This window comes from Ovis canadensis, chromosome 21 (genome assembly GCF_042477335.2).
Source record: "Ovis canadensis isolate MfBH-ARS-UI-01 breed Bighorn chromosome 21, ARS-UI_OviCan_v2, whole genome shotgun sequence".
Classification (NCBI taxonomy): Eukaryota; Metazoa; Chordata; class Mammalia; order Artiodactyla; family Bovidae; genus Ovis; species Ovis canadensis.
In genome coordinates, this window is record NC_091265.1 from 49,210,606 (window position 1) to 49,233,580 (window position 22,975).

General features: G+C 54.2%; 1 protein-coding gene across 1 annotated transcript in view; it reads left to right on the forward strand.

The window, feature by feature from the left end:
* Positions 1 to 487: 487 nt before the first annotated feature.
* The window catches only part of OPCML (opioid binding protein/cell adhesion molecule like), a 1,043,008-nt gene continuing 1,020,520 nt past the window's right edge, over positions 488 to 22,975 (forward strand). The window contains exon 1 of the mRNA XM_069565478.1: positions 488 to 992. Within this exon, the coding sequence (XP_069421579.1) occupies positions 743 to 992 (250 nt within the window). The 5' untranslated portion in view covers positions 488 to 742. The remainder of the gene's footprint in view (positions 993 to 22,975) is intronic.

Consider the following 22,975-nt stretch of genomic DNA (forward strand, 5'->3'; position numbering starts at 1 on the left):
TCCACGTGAGCGAACGGCTGTTTCAGGGGAAGGGCCGCACGGGCTGTGGACAGTAGCCAGGGTAGAAGGTAGAAAACTTCAGGCTCCTTCTGAGTTCTCTCACCTGGAGATTCCTGAGACTTAGCTGCAGCCTGCCTCCTGTCCGTCATTCTGAGCACACCCCTGCCCCTGGCGGCCTCATCACACCAACTGCTCCACGTCTGCAGCTTCACCTCTGGGGTTTGAGGATGCTCTGATTGTGGGGAACCGGGCCGATTCTCCTTGCATCCTTGGTGGAGAAAACCCTGATGCACCCACCTTCCTGCTGGGAAAACTGAAATCTTCTAAGAGCTCCTAACAACAGAGTGGGGGCGGCGGGCGGGCACAGATCTAAATGTCCCAGTGACCCCCGTGGGCAGCCTCGGCTCCTGTCCCCTCCCCACCTGGAGACCAGGAGGAGGGAAGACAGTGAAGAACTGGCCTGAGCTTTGGTCTCAGTGCCTTTCTTGCGCCCTGAGCCAGCCCCTCCCTCTGCCCACGAAGGCGCGCCTCTGCCCACGGAAGGAAGGAAGCCCTGCGCGCTGGCACCTCACCCACAGAGCAGCGTCCGCCTCGTGCTCGGGGCGAGGGTGAGTCGGGGGCAGACCGAGGCTCCCCGGAGCCCAGCCTCCCCGCTGCAAAGTGCCCGCGTGTCGCTCAGGAGAGTGGAGCCAATGCGAGCCTTGGAGGAGGTCTGCTCCGCGCCCCGCACAGATTGGTGCTGATGGTGCTTACCAGTTGTGTGTCTGTGCAAGAAAAAACCCGAGACGCTGCTTGCCTGCTCCCCCTCTCTCCTGCTCTCTCCCTCCCTTCGCAAACATTGGATTTAAACCTGCTCAGAATTCAGTGCAGAGGAAGGCGGCAGCGGCAGCGGCAGCAGCCGGCCCAGCCGCGGGAACCCCGCAGCCTCAAGATGCACCAGCCCGCCTGCTGGATCGTCTTCTCCGTGACGACCGCCCTGCTCTTCATCCCAGGTACCCGACAGGGGCTCCGGCTCCACGGGGCGGCTCCGAGAGGAGCCGAAGGGGAAGGGGCAGGGGTGATCTGGGGAGGGGGCGACCAGGGAGTATGAGCTGCGTGTGCGGGTCGAGGTGGGCTCGCGCCTGAGCACGCACCGCTCAGCTCTCCCTCACGCGCACACACGGGTGCTTGCAGCATAGCTTTGGGGTTCGCCCTCCCCCGGGTGGCGCCACCGGCGGCGGTCTGGTGAGCTGGGTTCGAGAGCTGCACCCGCTGTGAGGCACTGCTGTCTCTTGGTGCCCAGTGCCGGCTGGCTTTAACCAGTTGTGTCCCAGGGGTCGGAGGAGAGGGGGCTTCAACTCCCAGCAACCAGTGCTTCTTGCCACTCCTGTTGGGACCAGCAGGAGATAGGGGGGTGTTCTGGTTCTTCTGCCCATCATTTCGGCACCCCTCCTATCTCCAGGCATCTCTATTTTTCCATCTCTCCTCCTTTCTCTCTCCCTCTCCCCTTCCTCCCTCCCTCCCCCAACCCTCTCCCCACTCAACTCTAGCCCCTTCCTCTCCCATCCCTCCTTCTTTGCTCCAGTATTTCTCCTCTTACAAGGCCCTCGCAAGGCCATCCTTTCTTTATCCTTCCACCAAATGGGCAGATTGTGCCTTTGAAATTCAGAATCCCATTTTCCGCCTCCTCCTCCTCTCATCTGAAAGGCGACTTTCTCCTGACAGAATTTGGAATGTTCTCACCAGGGGAAGGGTGGGAATCTGGATTTACCTGATTCTCCTCAGCACCTTCCTTCCCTCCCCGGTGATTTAAACGTGGTGCCACCTAGCACAGCAGTAACTTGTTTGGGGGGAACAAATCCTGCAGCGACACAGGTGAGATGCTGCAATCCTGCCAGAACAAGCTTAGTGGAAGTGTTGCAAAACCCAACATGTTGTAATAGATTTGATAATTGCACGCGTGTCGTTCGCAAGCAGACAGCTGAATGCCTGCAGGCAGCCTTCAAACACTGCCGAAGGGACTGGGCTATGCTTCCAAGGGTTTAGACAGCATCTGAGAGTCTGTGGGGTTTCTACCCTCAGCCCCAGCCCAAGAAGAATTTTCTTTTTTTTTTTTTCCAAATTGAGATTCATGCATTTGGTTATACATTCACTTAAACCTTAAATCATGTGCATATATACATAGATGTAAATACTAAGACTCAAGCCTTAGGTATCCCTAGTATGGGTAAAACACACGATTTCACATTTTTATATTCAGAATTTCTTGGCTTTTTAAAAATTTAAGTACATAAAGGCCTAAGTATTTCTAAGCTGCCAAAGTGAAATCAGAAAAATGAAAAGTTTATTGGGAAGTGGGAAGAAGAGGATGGTGTGGAAAAAAAAAAAGAGGAATTCCATTGTACGATGCTATGTGATGCTGTTTTAAAATTGCACGTTTCCCAGCCAAGACGGGCTCTGCACAACCACGTTCCAGGCTGAGAAGTTCAGAATGGGGGCTGCTGCTCCTCTTCTTCCAGGTTCTGGCCTGGGAGGGGGTTTCCACAGGCTCAGGAGGGAAGGCCAAGGGGCTCTTAGTACCTTCTGCAGCTGGGTGGAGGGAGCCAGGTGGGCACTGTGGGTCCAGGTGAGGAGACAAACTTTCCCATGGGGTACCAGTCCCTGCCTGGGTGATAGCTCAGGGCCCCCAGCACCCAGCTCCCCCCTCCACTCACTGAGCCAGAGCAGAGCTGGCAGGACACCAGCGCTGGGACCACCCTCGGTGGCTTTGGGCTCCTCTCTGAACACTGCACTTCCAAAGTGGGGAGGAAGCGAGCCCCTGGAGGGTGCTGGAGCTGCATTGCAGTGCATTCTGAAGGAAGAAGAGCCTGTGATGCCTCCCCCTAGAGGTGCAGGGCACCAGGTGCCCAATGGGCAGCTCTCCACTGGGGACAGACGCACCCCCACCTGAGGCAGGCTCTGCTCTAGGGCACGGCCTCCCCCAGCCCCTTGTCCTCTCCAAGATAAGCTCAGTGAGCCACGTAGGGGGAGACATTTCTGCTGGGAGGGCTGCTCTTCCTGGTGATTGTGCTGGAAGCTGGCCTCCTCACCCAGGAGGAGGAAGAGGAGGAAGAGGAGGAAAGTTGCCCTGGAGTCTCCCAGAGAAAGGAGAGCAGCTTCAGGAGGGTTCCTGCGGGGAAGCTGGGCCTGGCTGTGCCCAGAAGTTCAGGGGTGACTGCCGCCTCACTTCTTGTACTTCCTTTACTGTGTTTTTAGACTCTACCCCTTTGTTTCTAATGATGCTTTTCCTCCCCTCGGGGTTAACACCAGCTCGTTAGCCGTGTACTTTCCCAGCGTCTAAAGGCAGAGGCTAATGCAATAATGCAGCCCTGACCTGGTTGGGCCGCGATGCCATTTCATTCTGCAGTGTTCTGTTTCCTGGTGAAACGCGCGTCTCCATCCCAGAATAATTTTAAGGCTAATGTTGTTGTCACCTGATGCCTTGGCAGCGGGGGTGGGGGGGTGTGTGGGGGGGTGGAGGGGGGAGGCAGGAGCGGGGAGGAGGAACCATGGCCAAACACTGCTTTTCTAGGCAGACTCTCTGGGACGGGAAAGGCAGTAGCACATGGAAACCATAGTGAGCCCACACACAAGATGGGGAGGGGACTCGGTGGACAATTTAGTTGTCACTCTGGGTTTGAGATGTTCCTGAGACCCTGCGTGCCAAGAGTGGGGGCTCCTGTGGCCCCAGACAGGAGCAGAGACGGGCCTGGGCAGGGAACCTTCCTGATCTGGGGTTCCGGGGCCTTGGTGGGAGAGGACTGGGTGGGAAGCAAGCCTGGGTGAAAAGTGAGGGTGGTGCGGATTAACGTAAGAACCCCCACCCCCACCGCAGATGGGCATTTCTCGCAAGCACCCCCATCCCTGGCCCCTCTACGCTCACTTTGTCTGTACTTGAGAATCTGACCACGGCCTGCAGCACTCGAATCCAAACCTCTCCGGGTCTGCCTTCTTCCCTCTGCGTGAGACCCGGCACGGCAGAGGGGGTGGGCGAGGGGGTGCTGTCTTTACAGCCAAGGCTCAGTTTTGGAAGCACAGGGTCACCCAAGTCAGAGGCCCAGCTCCCTGGTGCCAGGACCGGCTCTGTGATCAGGAGGGTTTCTGTCTCCTTGCCGAGATCACAACCTCCTGCTTGTCACCTTCTCCTGAGCCTCCTCTGGGCCTCAGTCTACCAGTAATCTGTAGCACAGGTTTGAGCAGTGTTTGCTTCTTGTTTGCAGCTGCATGGAGTAGCCAAAAACGTAGGCTAGCCGATCACAAGGTGAACATAGAAAACCCAGCCTGGTCTCCTAGTAATAGGGCAGAAAGAGGGGGCTGCTGCCCAGGAGAGGAGCGGGCCTTCCTTGTGGTAGAGGAGTTGGAAGGCAGGGTGGAGCATATGATGATGTACAAGTCATTGTCACGGGGTGATAACCAGCCGTCCAGTCCCAGCTTTGCTGATCCAAGACCCTCTCCGGGTTCTGCTTGCACAGTCTGCAGAGTAAGATGCCCTCCTGCCTTAATTAAGAACAGCGTTCATGAAATGGAATTATTCCAGTGTTGCTGCCCTTGGACCTTGCTGCCGTGGCCCATGGACCTTGAGCTTCCTGGGCCTTGGTTTCTCTGCGTGGAGGACGAGGGCGGCTGATGTGGCCCCTTTGGTTCCCGATGCTTCTCTGCAGTCTTCTCAGGGGCTCTGCTCTCGGGCCTTTTGTCAGGCTCAGCCAGTTGGTGCTTTGGGCCATCTCCTGCAGCCTCTAGGTCGTGACCTCCGGTCCTGGGCTCGCTGGACCCGAGCCCTGGGCTGTTGCCATCGCCCGCAGCTGCCTGGGCGGAGACGAGGCCTGGATGCCCAGCCGGGCTGTTCCTGCGGGAGATCTCGGGCGTCGGCCCACAGATGGCTGGTGGCTGCCTGCAAGCCCCATCAGCAGGGGTGGGCATTCGTACCACTCGCGATGCTGGGTGGCACCTTCCAGACACGGGGGCCAGACGGGCGCTCAGAGGAGGGAACCAGGCTGGCCTCACCAGGGGTGGCCCCGCTCTCTGCCCACTTGCCTGACCCGCTGAAGGTGCCAGGCTTCAGGCCAGCCTCATCTGCCTTCATGTTCTTGGTGGGAAACTGAGTCTTTGCTTCTCAACCTGCGAGGCCTTGGCTGCCTCTGCCTTTCCCTGAAGTGGGGAGGCAGTAACAGGAGTGGGGGGAAGGATATGGCTCTGTTTGCTAGATTTCTACACAACTCAAGTCAGTTCCCTAAGGTGGTGGTATTTGTAGGGCCCCGCATAGCACCGAGGGTAATCCTGGGAATGGGCAGGAAGAGACCCTGTATCAGGGATAAACTTGAAGACAAACGTGCTTGCTATTCCCTTCCTGTAGGTGTGAGAATACACATCCTTCCTTCACTAAACCCATTCCTGCCCCCCACCCCACCCCCAACACATACACACACATGCCTCTAAGTCAGAGCTCAGTTTCCCTCCCCGTCACATCCACAGCCCCACAAGGAAAGCAGCCTGTCCCTCAGGATTTGCATCTCTGCTCCTCCAGGGCTCCCTGCTATAGCCACAAGCCCGGGTGCTCTCCTGTGGGTGCCCATGGGGGCTGGCCTCTACCCGGCCTGTACCGCACTCCACCACGGCCATGCAGGGGAGCGCTTCCCCAGCCATGTAGGGACCTCGTGCATCCCCCCACCCACCCTGGGCCTGGAGCCTGACCCTGGTTCCCCAGCACCTCCCTCCCCCCAGGTCCCTCGGTGCCCAGAGGCTGGGGGCTCCCCTGCCGTCACTGGGCGAACTTAATTAAATGTTTGCCGAATGCTTTGAGACACCCCTGGGCGATGCACTGGGTAAGTGCGAGGCATTATCATTATGGTGCAGGCACTTTCCTTTAATGAGCAGAGACACTGCGCTGAGACACCCCTGAAAGGCCCAGATGGATCGATGCAGTGGGACACAGGCCATTGGTTGGAGCGGCTGCTCACACGCTCCCGGGAAATGGTAAGTGACACCCACCCCGGGAGGATCAGCACCTTCCACATCTCAGGGTACAGATCCTCTAAAGCAGCCTGAGTGGTCATTCTTGCGCATTTCTTTGTAGGGAGTTTACAGAGGCTCTTGGACCTGTGCTTAGTGGCTGTACCGAGGATAATACCAGATTCCTGCCTTGTGGTCTACCTGGGAGATTCATCTTGAGTTTTGCTCATTTCTCAAAGCGATCATGAGATAGGCAGGGAAGATACTGTTCAATCCTGAGCTTGTCTTTTCTTTGCTTAAAACCCTATGCAGACTTCTGGTTGCTTTAGGACGGGAGTCCAAAGCAATTTCAACCTGGTCCCCAGGCCACTGCCTGCCCCGTGCTCTGTATCGCTCAGGGCTCAGTCCCCAAACGCCGTGCTCTCTCCTTCTCCAGGAGATTCCCCTGTGAGGTCACCTGCCCCTTCCTTCATGATGTTTCTGGATAAATGTCCTTTCCATCCTTTGGGGCTCAGCTCTAGCTTCTCTCTCCTAGGAGAGTTTTCTAGACGCTCCAGAGTAGGTTATGTTTCCCTCCTTACTGCCCAGGCCAGGAGGCCAGGTTTGTCCTGTTTAACACTGTTGAGTCCAGGTATTTTAGGGTGATTCTTCCTGTTATGTCTCGCTTTGCTGCCTGGACTGTGGTCCCTCGGGGTAGGAAATGCATCCAGTCACGTGACGGGGTGCCCTGCACAGTGGCAGATACAGAACACGTGCTCACAGAGCGCTTGTGAACTGAACAAAAGAGATGGACAAATGGACACATGCACAGGGGACCAGCCAGGTCACACGGGTACCAAGTGTCAGCTTCTCCGCTCCACCCTTTTCTGTTCCTCCATCGAATCTTCAGGCATCTGGGCCCCTGGGTTGGGCCTCCCATCAGCTTCTCTGTGTTGAGAGAGAGGGTTTGCTAATGGGAGGTGGAAGTGCTGTAGTGATTACTCATTCCGGTCTTCACGCTTGTCAATAAACGCCAGCCCGAGCTTCCAGCCACACATGCACGCGGCGGCTCAGAGCTGCAGACAGTGCTTCTGCATGTCACGTCACCTGTCGCCACAGAGACACCCGAGAGTGAGGGTCTCTCAGTAAAGACAGACCTGGGCCCTGATGTCGGCCGCCGGCCTCATGGGAACCAAAATCGCTCAGGTTTAAGCAAATCCAGGAAGGTGTCACCAGTGGTAAAGAACCCGCCTGCCAATGCAGGAGACTTAAGAGACTCCAGTTCAATCCCTGGGTTGGGAAGATCCCCTGGAGGAGGGCATGGCAACCCACTCCAGTATTCTTGCCTGGCGAATCCCATGGACAGAGGAGCCTGACAGGCTATAGTCCATAGGGTCACAAAGAGTCAGACACGACTGAATCGACTTAGCATGGAAACTCATGAGGTGGCCGCAATTATTAGAAATCCAGACTCATGCTCACAGTGCTAGCAGACGCATGCTACAAGGAGGAGCTGTGTCCTCAGTAAGTAGGATGCTGGGTTTAGGGCAAACAATGATAGCACAGGTGAGTCATGCCTGAGCAGGTGACACCGCAACAGATTCATGTTCACAGGACCAGGTCAGAGGGCTCAGCCAGTCTGAGGAAATGGAGACAGGGCTTCTCGTGTTTGTCCCAAGTCACTTCTTACAGCCGGGCTGACTTCAGTCTTACTCTTTCGTGGCTGTGGGCTTCTGAGCAGCAGGGGGCTTGCCTTACTCCTGTCTGATGATGACACCGTAAGTCCCAGTCACATTTGCTTGTCTGACATGTTGCTTATTGAGTGATAACTGTGTGACAGGCACTGTGCTGGACACATGAAGCCTGAACGAAGTCCTCGTGGTCCCTGCTCTCAAGATGTTCATGGCCTCATGGGAGAGACTGTGTGTCTCAAGTCCGTGCCCCCGTAGAGGGAAGTTAGGCTGATGTGAGTCCTGTTGGAGGAGAGGTGGGGGCTGCAGGAAGGGCTTGACTTGCCAGGGAGGCAAGACCACTTGTCTGCAAAAGTGACAGTTGAGCTGAGATCTGAAGGATGAAATGCAGAAATTATCCAAACCCCGGGGAAGGTATGAGAAGGGGCAGACAGAACAGGACATGCAGGGACCAGGAGCAGAGGGGACCAGAGGGCATTGTCCTGTTTGTCTGGAGCATGGAGGAAGGGCGTGTGGTACCGGAGGAGGCCAGCAGCCCTGGAAGCTCGTGTTAGTTGTCCTGGTCTTCACTGTAGACGTGATGGAACACCACTGACGCAGCTTATCTGCTGGGGGTGAGCATCGTGACCTACATTTCCATCTCGCTACTGTACAGATGTAGAGGGGGTTAGAAGGGAGCAGACTCAGAAGGGAGGTCCAGTTGGGAGGCCTCTGCAGTAGATCAGGTGGGAAATGGCTGGGAATGTTGGACTAGAGAGACACGGGTGACATGGAGCCTTTCTGGGAGAGTTAGAGCTGCCCCAGATGCATCTGAAGAACCCACGTCTAAGGTAAACCCATGGTGAGCCCTGGCAGCACCCGGCAGAGAAGAGGCTCTGTCCTGCATGTTCTGCTTACAGACCATCTTCTTCAGCTCATGTGTAGTTTTCCCCTGGAACCATCACTCCTGGAGGTCTCATCATCTCAGTCCCTTCTCTGGTGTCCTCTTAGCAGCTAATGTAGGAGCTTAAAATTGCATCATTCACCTCCCAGTACATTAAGGAGATCACAAAGGGCTCCAGCAGTATCATCTGCTGGATCCTGCCCGGGTCTCTCTGCTCCTAAGAAACCAGGCATTTTAGAGATGCTTGGATTGGACTCAAGATTGATTATTGGGAATTAGGATGCAGGCTTCTCACCAGTGTTACTGTGATGTCATGAAAGCAAGCATGACCTCCCCATCACGCCCACCACCTGGGTGAGTCCTATTAATTTTACATAGGAAAGCAGAACCCTGGGAACTGAGAGGGCCGCTGGAGAGTGCCATGTCCTTTCCTTTCCCACAGCCGAGAGTGTCGAGCCACAGAAAGCCCAGTGTCTCATCTAACGTCACACAGTCAGCAGGGACCAGCCAAGCATGTCCACATGGAATTTCAACATCCTGTGCTCACAGCACAGCTGGTGGCTTTTTAACACGGCACTGAGCTATGCTGAGCCTCCCGTGAGGTCCCCTGTTGGAAAGTGGACCTGCAGCCTCGGCTCCTGCTCTGTTCCCCGAAGCTCTCTTATCTTAGTGTGCAAGGAGCATGTGGAGCAAGGGACTTCCAAGTGCCTGGTACCAGTTGACAAGTCAGGAGCAAGAGAGAAGCCTGTCCTTCTCAGGGGCATCCTCATACTCTGAATGATGTCTGTACACTAACTGGGAGACTTCTAGAAACCAGTTGATCCTGATGTGTGGAGAGAGATGATTGAGGTGGTACATATCAAATACCCCACACATGTCTGCCTGTCCTGTTTGGTCTGCACACTGGGAAAGGTACCTGCCTTTATCAGCACTGGACCATCAAACCCAAGAGAAGAAAATCCACCGAAAATGCTGTGAATGTTATAGTACCGATTCCTGGTGAAATGGGGACTGGCAGTGTATATAAACCTCCATGTACATCATAACCACTGTATGATGTACGATTGAAGTGAAGGCTTGCACCCCTTTCCTCGCTCCCTGCTCTGCCCTCACCATGCACCACGCAGGCCTGGGTGTAGTCAGTGGAGAGATAGGGTCAGGAGAGCTGTGGACCACGTGGAATGGGAAGCCAGGATGCATATTCACAGCAGACAGAGATCTAGGTGGCTGTGCTGGGGCCAGGTTCCAATGGGCATTTCCCTTCTAGGAAGACAGGCCTCAAGCAGCCTTTGCTTCTCTGAATAAGCCAACCTGGTTTTTCTGAAGAGCCCAGTGCCAGGGGATCCCCAGCTCCTCGAAGGCGAAGAATGTTGGAATAGAGAGTGTGGAGGTGGAAATAGCCCATCAGCCTCCAGTCCAAGGGAGGCTTCCTCCCACGGAGACGGCCGTGCCCAGTCTTACTTGGCACCGCGGTGGACGCCTCTTTGGGTGAGGCCCAGATGGGAAGAGATGGTGAAAATCTCTTGGGATTCTGCATCCTTTCCTGATGAGTACCCCCCTCCTCCTGTTTCAGGGGGAAGGGGCTTCCCTGGTGGCTCAGATGGTAAAGAATCTGCCTGCAATATGGGAGGCCCAGGTTTGATTCCTGAATCAGGAAGATCCTCTGGAGAAGGGAATGGCTTCCACTCCACTCCAGTGTTCTTGCGTGGAGAATTCCATGGACAGAGGAGCCTGGTGGGCTGCTGTCCATGGGATCACAAAGAGTTGGACACGACTGAGTGACTAACACACATACATACACTCAAATAAAGCCACGAGCACAGAGCCTGGTGCTTGTAAGAGCTCAACACTTGGTCACTAGGATGATTGTTTGGGGCAAGCTGAGTTGTGATTACATGTGGGAAGTCCAAGAGGAGACATCACTTTGGATCCAGGGGTCACAAAGAGTCAGACATGACTGAGTGACTAACACTTCTGCTTGGAAGTGAAAGGGCACCGCCCTACACCTGCCCCCATGGTGCCCACGAAGATCGGCCCATACCTATATTATGACCCGGACAACTGCTTGCTTTCTTCTTTATTTATTTTTGGTATAAAATAAGGTACAAGGACATACTGTACAACATGGGGAATATAGCCAATATTCCATAATAACTCTGAACAGAGTGTAACCTTTGCAAATTGTGAGTCAGTATATTATATACCTGTAATTTTGTAATATTTTACATTAACTTACTTCAATAAAAATTGTTTAACGGTGGCCACTGACCCTTCTGCCATGGCTTGTAGGAGACTGTGGAAGCAGAGACCTCAGGAGCTGCGTGAGGGGCCTTTTCTCCTGTGAACTCATCCCATATCCTCTATCCCGCTTTATTTTCAATTCTTGACTCTTTTTTTGTTCTGCTGCTTTTCGACGGTGACATCTGGGATGATGCCTGTGGTAGGTTTGTCAGCAAAACAAACCTGTCCTTCAGTTTAACTCATCTGGGACACCGGCTCTTGGTTACCATCAGCAGACCTCTCACCGAGGCCTGTGTTTGGAATGTATGGTGTCTCAGACGGTAAAGAATCCGCTTGCAATGCTGGAGACCTGGTTTTGATCCTTGGTTGGGAAGATCCCCTGGAGAAGGAAATGACAATCCAGTCCAGTATTCTTGCCTGGAGAATCCCATGCACAGAGGAGCTTGGCGGGCTACAGTTCGTGGGGTCACGAAGAGTCGGACATGACTGAGCGACTAACACCTGCCCAAAGAACTGGATATATGAGAAATATCTTTGTTATGCTCTTAGAATTTCCAAAGCTGCCTCTTTCGCACTGAATGTTTGTGGGAGGAGACAGAGCAGCATGGTGGCCAAGAGCAGAGGTGACAGCAGGAGGGAATCAGGGTGGAGGTGGAGCTGGGGTTGGCTGGAGGCCAGAGACTGGGAAGGATGAAGACAGCATGAGGCTGCGAGGCGGGGGCTGCGGGCAGGATATGGGGCAGAGGATGCGGCAGAGACCCAAGTGGGCAGGGAGGCCAGGTCTGAGCCCTGGGGCACTCCAGCCTCAGAGCAGAGGCCCTGCCCAAGGCTGAGTGGTGTGTGGGTGGTTTCCGACGCCTGTGGCCCTCTGGGGCAGACTCCTCTGTGGGCAGAGCCCTGCCCAGGGCCCCTGAGGGTGGGCCAAGCAATGGAAAAATACCAGAGACCCCAGATTGAGCACAGGGCATCCTGGTAGACACAGCGACTGCCTGCCTCCTGCCTGCCCTTGCCACACCTGAGCCCCTTACCTCCTCATCCTGCCCCCCCTGCTTCCTGGGGGCCTCAGAGCCCTGCAGGCTTGGTTGCAGGTAAGTGGGGGAAGTCTCTGCCTCATTCCATGACCCCATCTTCCCCGAGCAACCAGAGTAGTCCCACTCTGACCTATTTCATACCATCCCTTTTTGCTATTAAAAAACTGAGACCTATTGTACAATTAATATATCACCTACTGGAGTGGGTATCCATTCCCTTCCCCCGGGATCTTCCCGACCCAGGGATTGAACCCAGGGCTCCTGCATTGCAGGCAGATTCTTTACCATCTGAGCCACCAGGGGAGCCCAGTACCTGACCAGTGGTCTCTCAACTTTGTTTTAGAGCCTGTGCACGCACTGTCCTTATTTATGCAGAGATGATCTGTGTCACTACACATATACAATAACAAAAAGGATAAGATAAAGAAATGAAAATAGGAATTCTGGTATTCCTTTCCTTTACTCGGTTTAGCACTCAGAGCATCCCCGGGGCCAGTACCACTCAGGTCCAGAACTCCGCTCGTGCCACTTCCCTGGGCCTGGAGTCAGGACAGAAACTTCACATTGTCATTGGCAGAAGGCGTCCACGGCTCCTCTCTGGCTGCTCCTCTCAAGACTCAGCATGGGAGGTGTCCTTGACCTCACCCCACTCCGTGTCCTGGTGCAGCACAGTTGCTCTGCAGGCCCCGTCTCGGAGCAGCTGTCATGTCCTTCGACAATGCCGTCTTTGTGGTAAAAATGAGTAACATGTCACTGGATACAGACCAGGATTACGGGTGTGCTCTTGTTTATCAAAAAGGACCATTGAGGGGAAGTAAATGCAGAATAGTCTTGGGGGAGGAAAACGCGCTAAGCACGGGGACCCTCCATTCCAGCTGCACGTGGTTCCTCATCCTAGTTCTCACCCTGTTCCTCTCTGCCCAGCTCTTCCCCAGCAGGGACCACCTGCTGCAGAAACGGGTCCCGGCTTCCCCTGCGGGAAGGTCCCGCCCAGGTTGGGGGAAGGTTTAGAGGCCACGCTGATGGAGACACACAGGAAGGAGTCCAGTGGGAAGCTTGGTGATGCTGAAGCTTGGTGACGCTGGATGGCTTCCCGCATGTTGTCCCACTGATAGCGCAGCCCCGAGGATGGGGTCTCAGGTCACAAGTCTCCTTCCCACCTCGGCTCTCCAAAGCCCATGGCCCTGTTGGCTATGTGGCCACGTTGCTCAGACTGAACCTGCCAGAGGTGCCGGCTCACGGCCGTTCTTAGAGACACGGCCTCTGTGATGGGCGGCATCGGCTTGAGGCTCCCCAGGGCCTGGCCACCCTCTCCTCAGGAGGGCCCGGTGCCCCTGTGTCTGCCCAGGCTTCCTGTAGCCTCGCTTTCACACTCCTGAGTCAGAGGACCCTGCTCTCCAGCTCCATCCCATCTTCTCTTCAGATGCTCCCTGGTCCACATCTTGACACTCTGTCCTGTCTCGCATCTGGTTTTGGCAGGGTCCAAGCTGGTGTGGTGCAGGGTTGAGAGCAGGCCCACCTTTGGCTCTTTGCTCCAGATTCCTGCCTTCCCCAGCTCCCTGTCATAGCACCCGCCCTGCTCTGCAGCCCCGCAACACTCTCAGGCCGTCCTGGGAGAGCTGCGTGTATGGTCGTCAACTCCAGGGACTTGCTCTTCCAGATTCTCCTACACAGAACCCTGGAGCCCTGGGCCTTGGAAGCCCTCCCCTGACTCTGAGTAAGTGAGACATCTTCATCCCAAGTTCTGCAGATTTCTGCCTGGGTTTCTGGCATCTCTGGATTAGTGAAAAAGCTGCCTGTTTCTCCCTCCATGTGACCTGAGTCTTTGTGGAGGTGCAGTGCACACCTGGCCTTTCTCATCTTCCTGGTTTGTTACCTGGAGTACATCCACTGGGGGGCTCATGAAGTGGGCTCTGCCCTCCAGTGATGCTTCTTTGGTGAATGGTTGTGGTCCTGCTCTTGCTTCTGGAGCATGATTTCCCTGATGTTGCCAGAGTCTTGATACTCAGCAGGACACTTCTTGGTCGTGGAGTCTGCCCGGTGCATTTCAGGATGTTTACCAGCATCCCTGGCCTCTACCCATCGGATGCCAGCAGCCCCTCTCTGGTTGTGACAACCGTGATTGTCTCCAGACACCGACACATGTCCCCTGGGGCACACAATTGCTCCTGGTTGAGAATTACTGTTGTGTGGTTTTAAATGGTCAGCACGGTCTCCTAGCAACCCCCTAACTTAGGTCAGTTGTCTTTCTCACCACTCTAATGAAGGACAGCCTTCTCTTTTTATTCCAGAGGCCTGCACCTCTGATCCATCCTGGTTTCAAGTCTGTGAGAAGCTTCTAGTTTTCAGTTTGTTCCACTGAAAATTAGGTTTATCCCAAATCTGTAAATCAGGTCATCAACTTCTTCATCTATGCTGGGTGCTCTCTGATGAATGCTTTGTAGGGATGGCTAACAAGGGGAGTGCACTGATGATAAACTGTTAGGCGTGATGGTGGGAATATGTCTGAAGTAAAGCAGATACGAAAAGTCTTAGGCCACAACCGCATGATTAGTTTAGCTGGACTGACTCTATCCCTGGCTGTGCCATTTTCATTAGTCAAACTGTTCTAACAACTCTCTTCTTTAGGGCAGTCTTGGAGTTTACTGTATTAGCTTGAGGGTAGTCAGGAGTTAGAGTGACAGCGCAGATGGGATTCTTATGCATGAACATTTAAAACTAAACTAAAATGCAATGTCTGAGATCATGGGTTGCAAACAGTCGTGTAAACCTACTCACGGTGGTGGTGGTAGAGTTTTGAGATCCATTAAAAATCCGGCGCCAGTTTGAAATAGAAGGAATTTTGTCCAATAAAGAAGTGAGGATGGCCCTAAATATTAAAATGCACTCTTGAAAATTTTGGGGGGGATATAGTTGCTTTAAAATGTTGTGTTAGTTTCTGCTGTGCAGCAAAGTGAATCGGTTATATGTATACACACGTCTCTTCTCGTTTTGGATTTCCTTCCCATTTAGGTCACTAAAGAGCCCTGGGTAGAGTTCCCTGGGCTATACAGTAGGTTCTCACTAGTTATATATTTTATACACAGTATCAGTAGTGTATATATGTGAATCCCGGTCTCCCAATCCATTTCCCGCTTCCCACCATGTTGTCTATACTTTTTGTTCTCTGTGTCTTTGTGTCTGTTAAAAAGCACTTTTGACTGGAGTGTTTGGACTGGTTTTTGATGAAAAGGAGGGATCTCTGGTCAGATACTCAGAGCATTCTGTGTTTACCCACAGTCCATTGGTAACAGGGATCTCAGGAGCTCCAGGTGCTGGGGGTGGGAGCAGACACAGGGACACAGGTGAGCCGGAGCAGAGGAGGCAGAAACCTAGCAGGAGTGCTGGAGGAATCCACCCCCCTCCTCCCACTTCAGTCACTTTGGAGTGACCTGTGAGCTGAAGCATGAGCCCGCATTAGAGAGGCCAGTGTATCAGGACTTCAAGCCTAAGGGGTAGTCAGATCACTGGGGCAGAAAGCAGACCAGACCCTGTCCAGCCCCACCCTGCGCTGGCTTCTTGTCCCCATGTGAGCATCTTTGACCTCACCCTGGGGACGCTGACAGCGTTGCCGCTCTATGGCCTTATGGACGCCTGGGGATGGGACCCGTGCCCGCTGTCTGGATGCCTTTCTCATGACTGGTCCTGAGGCTACTCCAGTCCTTGCAGAAGTGCTCTTGGGCTCCCTGGCTACTGCAGAGGCCTTCGCAGCCCTGGGAGGCCTTGCCTTGCCATGTGAGGACTAACCTTTTGTGGTTCTGAGTCGAATTTCTTCTCTATACTCAGCTGATCCTGTGGCCTGATTTCTCTGCTGCAGGGTTGTTGACAACAGTAATTTTAGAAGCTAAACTGTTAATTTCTGCGATCTAGCTCACTGATTAGGATCTTTTCACGAACTCCATTATAAATGCCAGATTTGGTTTAGGTGAAAGCTGCTTCATGGTGAAACTCCACATTGGACGATTAGTTCGACAAGGTCACAGGTGCCGTGGGTGTCTGGTGAGCATTCGATCTCTACCAGGCTCTGGAGGCTCAGGATTCAGGGTCTCTTGGGGAGGGCTGGCTGGAAAGCCTGTGGGCACCATGTGTTCTCCTCCAGCCTTGTCATTAACTGCTCCCTGAAAGCACGAAGAAGAGTGAAAAACCTTTTCTTGAAGCTCCAACCAGAGAGGCTTCCCAGATCTGGGAGGGGAGGGGGACCCTGGAGCTGAGTTTGTAAAGAGCTGGACAGTCACCTCAGCCCAGGAGATCCCAGGGCAAGGAACACAGAAGGAAAAAGGAAGAGACCCAGACACTGAGCTCCGGGGACTTCAGCTCTGAACGAGGTGACAGACATGATTATGAGGGTGATCGTCTGTGGCAACATGTCGATGGGCTGGTAAAGGGTCAGGGCAACAGCCACCAGGAGAGTGAGCTGCAGGCCTTGTTTGGTGGAACTCCTGGCCACATGTCACCTGTCACTGCAGGATCTGACTCAAGGAACACGGGTGGTGTTATTGCTGGGAAAGTGCAGGCTGGGTTCATAACGTTCTCTGGAGCATTTAATGACAGGGTGAGATGAGAAGCCCAAGCCTCGGGAGGCCACGTCCGTGCCCACAAATGGTCAGCGTCATAAGGGACCTGAGGCACTGGAGCCCAGCACAGAGACTCATGTAGGTTCACACAGCCACATGCAGAGGGGCTGTGGGTGAGTGGGGGGGCTCAGGGGTGGAAATGAGGTCTGATGAGTCCTGGCTCAGACACTTCTCATGCTCCTCCCTCTTGGAGAAAGTTCCCTGTAGATCACCCCAGAGAAAATCTGGTGAAGGTCTGAAACGCTTTCTTCTCAACCTGGAACAACCAGCTGAAAGGGGTTGTCCGGGCGGTGGTCCTCAGCTGCTCAGACCCGCATCTCGCAGCCATGCATGACCTGCGCCATGACCAGCTGGGAGCATCTGAGGCCTCACGGAGGCCCACCTGCATTTCCAGGCCCTTGGAGCGACAAGCAAACCTTCAGCAGAATTCTCTGCCCAAGAACTTCCCTCTGTGGCCTTAGTGATTCTCTGAAGCCAGAGCTTTGGCTCCTGTGTCTGATTCAAGGGGTAAACGTGGGCACAAGAAGGACCCCAGCAGTCTTCAGGAGATGGCTGGGAAGTGGGGTCCCACATAGAAGAGGGGTTCAGAGCTATTCTTGGGTAAATGATCCAGTGGGCGGCTCCCCTGAGCATAACATCCTGTGTAAGTCGGTCAGCTTTAGAGGAGGAGCTCCCCCAGTGCTGCCACCCCGCCACCCCCTGTGGTACCTGCCCAGCCACTCTGGCACTTGGAGGGGATCTGCCAATGTGGACCTGTGGGAGCAGGCTGGCTGAGTAGGTCTGAGCATGCATGCAGTAGAGGACTTCAAGGGGACCTCAGGGTAAACACTGAAAGGCAGGCTACCCCATTGTAGCAGGGACCATGGGCGAGTCAGGAGGGGGCTTGAAAAGCATGGCCCCTTCTGTCTGTCCCATCCTTCTGACCGGGTGCTGGGGGTGATGCCAGGCAAGAGGGGGATGCCCAGGCAGCCTCCACCCCCACATTCATGGCCCCCATGTTCGTGGGCACCCCCCCAGGCTCATGATCCCCACCCATGTTCATGGCCCCACGTTTGTAGCCCCAGATTCTTCCTTGCTGTTGGATGTGGGCCTGGTCCCAAGGGTAAGGCTGCTGACACAGGCAGATGAGATCTGGGTGTGAAGCCTGGGCGAGGTGATGCCTGACAGGTCTTTCCGCCACCTCCTTTCCTCCCCTCCTCCGTGCAATTAGGGGCAGGAAACACAGCACTTACAGCAGACTAGGCCCCCAGCTGGTGACTGCAGGTTGAATCTGCAGGCTGGAGTGGGTTCCACCAGGGTCAGGGCTGCAGACTCCCAGACTCGGGGCCCTTCCTCAACCTGCTTCACCCTCTCTGCATGGAAATCTGGAGGCAGAAGTCACTCACCCCAGATCGCTCTGGTGAGTGGACTCAGAGGCTCAGAGAGAGAGAGGATAGCAGTGTCCAACGGCTTTCATGGTCTTTCCTACTCAGGGTGTGCTCCCTGGGCCAGCAGAGTGGAAATGAAGACTCTTGATTACTCCAGGTCTGGCTTTCGGCTCTGATCTCAGCCCACACCCCAGCCCAGGAACAGTCTCTTCGACGCAGCCTTGTTGACCACTGCACCCAGCAAGCACTCTTTCCCTCTGGACTCCAGGACGTGGTTCTTGATCCCCTTGCATAGTGGGACCACAATGGGGTGTGGTGGTGCGGGGAGCTCAGAACTCCCAGACCCCTGCCTGGGTCCTCCTCCCTGAGATTCTGATGTAATTGATAAGGGTGCAATGTCTGATGCTAGGATGTTTTAAAATCTCCCCTGGCTCATTTGGGATTTTAATGATCTACCGTCTCAATGACTATGCCAAAAAATGTCTTCACCATTATGAAGATTCTTCTCTGTAATCAGAGGGTGAACGACTTGTACTCAGGAATTCCCCTGCACCCTGAATGAGTACAGTGGTGTTGGAAGCGGCAATGGGAGTCCAGGTCCTGAACTCACCTTCCTGGCCGTGCTGGACTGTGTGCTCTTGGGTGGGTCACTGGTCTTTCCTCAGCCTCAGAGTTCTTCTCTACAGAAGACTGCACAGGGCATCCCTTAAGGACCCAGCTGGCTGGATGTTTGTGATTCCAGTGTGTGCTCAGAAATCAGAGTTGATTGCAGCTGGCCCCGGTTCTGAAGCCTGACCTTTGACCTATTTTGGCATGTTTTTGTCCTCCTCTTGCTTCATGGCAGTAGAATGCTGGCATTCTCGCCTCTGGAGATGTGTCTTCTATGCTGAATGTCAGGCCTTTCGTGAGGTCATCTTCCCCAAACCTTCTGCTGGTCCACGTGCTGCTTTGTCCGAATTATAGCAGGGTGTCCCTCAGGGCCAAGGAAGGGCTGGCTTGCCCCTAGAAGGTGTGCTCTCTCCTGAACCCCACCCTGTGGATCAACAGGGAAAGTGGACGCAGTTTTAAGACAACACTGAGGTTAAGAATAAGGGATGTGGGAGAAAGATCGTGGTGCAGGGACCAAAATGAAAAACCTTTAGAGAAGTCAGATGCCTGCTGGCTTTGGAAGGAAGAGAGTGGAGGAGTGGGCTTGATGGGAGCTGCAGCAGTCCAAGGGACGCATTCTCCCCCAGCTCTGCACAGAGTTCCGTCTCAAGCCCGGCCAGCATGGGGCACTCACACAGGATGATTGAGCAGTAACCATCCTGCCTGGGTCTCCAGGGAAAAGCTTTTCTGCTCCCGTTCTTAGGGCAGCGCCCTCAGTACCTCTTGCAGCAGCACCACCTCTGACTTGACCAGGACGACTGGCCCTACCTTCTCCGTCTCCTGGGGGCCTCCCTGTGCAGTGTTCTCAGGAACTCATCTGAAGCAGACAAAATATACCACTAATTCACCCCCGCACTTCCTGAGGGATCTTGGTGACAGCGAGAGAGGAGCAGAAAGGCAAGGATGCCACAGGTGTTGCAGAAAGGTTTGGGCTCAGCGAGCGGCAGCAGTGAAGCCCCGGAGCCCCTGTTCATCCCACTGGGCATTTAGGGGCTCTGCTTAGGGGCCAAGCTCCCCGGGGGCATCTCAGCACTTTTGGAATTCTTTGTTCTGCTCCGTAAGACTCAGACAAAGTAATTCTACTGAGTTTGGACTGAACCGAGAACTCAGGTGTATGGATCAGAGCCCCTTTTCTCTGGATGATGGGAAATCAGACGAGACATTGTCTATGCTGGGGCCTCAGTTTTTTCAGACATGAGCAGGGAACTATGATATCTGCCTTTGTCCCAACTCGGGAGTTTTGTGTGGGTCCAGGGTGCTGTTGGTAGAAAGAGTTTAGAAAACAGGAACGGCCCTCATGCTAACCAGGTATACTTACTCTACATTGTGCTTCCAGTTTGGGTGGTTCATATTTATTAGAGGCTTCATATGTTTGGTGAAAATGGGGAGAAATCGGTGCCAATCAGTAGGTAGCTATGCCCCAGGCCCTAGCAGTGGAGAGGCCAGGACTGGTTATCCATGTCCCTATGGACTCAGAGACTGAGGCAGGAATTGAGCATGTTCAGTCTGGCTCCTGTGGAATAGGACAGGCTGGGATGGGCCTCACGTGGCTCTCTTGGGTGGGCTGGGGGCTGGGTAGTTGTTAGAATCCACATTCTCTTTCAAAGAATCTGAGGGAAGGATTGGTTTTCTCCTTTTGGGGGCAAAAGTCACACCATTGCTTGTTTGTGGTCAGTGTCCATAGAGGAGGCATTAAGGGCAAGTGTCCACTGGTGGGAATGAGAAATGCAGAGATAGATAATATGTGCCTGGGCTGGGTTTCTGGGGTCAAGTCTGAGGTGCCAAAGGAAGTGGGTATGGGTAAAAGAGGCAAGAGGGAGGGTCAAAGGGCAGGTGGGGTGAAGCAGCAGAGAGTGCAGGACTGGGGCAGTGGGGAGGCTGTGTCCACGCGGACGGCGGACGGCAGATGGCGGACGGTGGACTGAGATCAGGGCAGGTGCTGAGTTGATGTCAGATGGGGTTGTAAACCAGAACCCTGTCTCCATGTCCCACACAGGGCCATCTGGTGTAATGAACAAGACCCCTTGGACCTTCCAGGGACACCCCCACCTCTCCCCTCCCCTGTATCCTCTTGAATCACTCAGATAACAATACCCGAGGCATTTTACGAGGTGCTAAAACCACCTCCAAATAGAAGAAATTAACTGCTTGATGACTGTGAGCCCCTAGCCCCCAGGCCTCTTGGTGCCTGAGAACAGATAATGTTAACCCTGTGACCTCACCATCAGCCAACCAGAGAACTGTGCATGAGCTGATCACAGGCCCTGAGACACCTGCCCTCACCTGGCCTCTGAAATGCTTCCCTGAAACCCAAAGGGAGCTCAGGCATTTGAGCACCAGCTCCTCTGGACACCTTTCTCAGCCTCAGTAACAAATGCTACACTTTGTTGCACCACAACCTGGGTAAGTAGGTTGGCTTTACTGCATGTGGTGAGCAGACCCGAGTTTGGTTCCTAGATGCTCCTAGAAGCTCTGTCTGTGGCCTTCCTTCTTGGGGAAAGCAGGGGCTGCCCTGTGAGGACACCCCTGTGCTTGGTGAGGGCAGTTCTCTCTCTGCCCAAAGGGGCTTCCTGTGCCCTCTCTCTTGGGGGCAGGGGGGGGGGTACATCGTCCAGACTCTCCAGCTCAAAAGGCCATTTATTTATTCCTTCTGCTTAGAGGTAAAGCTCTTCACAGACATGTGTGAAAGAAGAGGTCATTTTCCTTTCTTCCTGGAGAAGGAATTCCAGGGTCAGTGGGGCCACTCACCCTTTCTAAGGGCAGGCGACATGGCCAGTGGCCGAGTGACAGCAGCCTTGGTGCCTGAGCTGAGCCACCCACAGCCTGCTGCCCGTCTGCTGCTGCTCCATCCCCCGCTCCTGCCTCCCTGGGGGCATCTCAGCCTTTCTTAGTGTGTCTCCTGTAAGGTCCCTGTTGGCCATTTTTGCTTCTGTATTTTAATGGTTTGGACTAATTTTCACTTTATTTTTGTATTTATTTTAACACAATCACTTATAATGAGGCTAATGACATTTTGTCTCCATGGTGGAGCATTTTAATTTGGTTTCGGAAATGTCAGAGCGATCAGGCAGTTTGGTGTCTCGGAAACACAATATGTGACGGTGACAATAGGCTCCGCTCCATCACCGCATCTCCTTGTTATCTGCCAGCCCCTGGGCTGCCCGGTCCCATTTGGGCAGGCCTCAGTGCTGGCGTGGATGGAGACAGTGGAAAAACATCAGTGAGACAGAAGAGAGACTCCTCAGAGGGGTCTTCCGGAAAGCACGGTGAACACAGTCTAACAGATCTCAGCACTCTGCAAAGCTGGCTCAACACAGGTGGGCAGTCTTTTCCTGGTGGCATTTTTGTGTCAGCCCTCGGCCCTCCCTCCACCCACAGTTTCTCTCTGAGCCACCCGGGGTCACCTTTCTCTCCACTTTCCCATCCTTTCCTTTAAGACAGGGCTGGCTACTGTTTCCTATGACATGACTGTTCTAGGCTTTGCGAGCCTCATGAGGTCTCTATCTCATATTCTTCCTCCTCTTTTCAAAGTTTTTGAAAATGTAAAAAAATTCTTAGCTCGTGAACCAGAGGGGTGGTCAGGCCATCATAGCTGGGAGGTTTGTTTAGGGATGTGTTCAGGGTTATTTGGACTTCCCAGGTGGCTCAGTGGTAAAGTCTCTGCCTGTCAGTGCAGGAGTCACAGGAGACACGGGTTTGATCCCTGGGTCGGGAAGATCCTCCTGGAGGAGGAAATGGCAACCCACTCTAGTATTCTTGTCTGGAGAATCCCACGGACAGAGGAGCCTGGCAGGTTTGGGGTTGCAAAGAGTCGGACATGATTGAACATGCGACACTCACTCAGGGGTATTTCGTTGGAGAGCTGAGTCCTGTTCTTTCAGCATGGGGGTCACTGGAGTCTTGTCCCATGTAACAACCCCCAGAGGCTGGCTGGGCTGAAGCTGCGGTGGGTGGATTCTCTGATGGTTAAGGGTCGGCAGGTGTCTGCAGAGGTTGCTGACAGCGGCTTTGTTTTGACTGTGGGACTCTGGCTTGGTGGGTGGGTGTCCTTCAGGCAGCCTGCCATGTCCCAGGTTTTTCTGGAGCGGGAGTTCTCGCCCTGGGCCTGCAGGTCCTGCCCTGCATGCCTGCCGCCCAGCCGCACCTGCCTGTCCTGGCTGTCGTGTGCCTCTGCCCTTGGCATGGCTCCTGAAGACGGGCCGGGGCTGCCTTCTCAGCTCTGAGAGCCCCAGGGCTGGCTCCGTGGACACCAACATCTGAGATGGAACCAGAACAGCACAGGGGAGAGTCCCCGCTTGGCAAAACCTCTCGGGCAGGTCAGGCAAACTCTGGCCTAACCCAGACCGGCCCTGTCCCAGGAGTTGCCTCTTGCTGGCTTCTGTTCAGAAGCTACTTTGTCAGATTCTTTGCCAGCGTTCCATGTGGTAAGGGTACTTTATCTCTATAAAGCAGCAATAAGTGGACAGTATAATATATTTCAGTTTTAATAAGGTGTTGCCAGTTGCACACACTCTGTAGAGCAATTAGTGTCAGAAGCGCTAAGCAATGGTGGGAA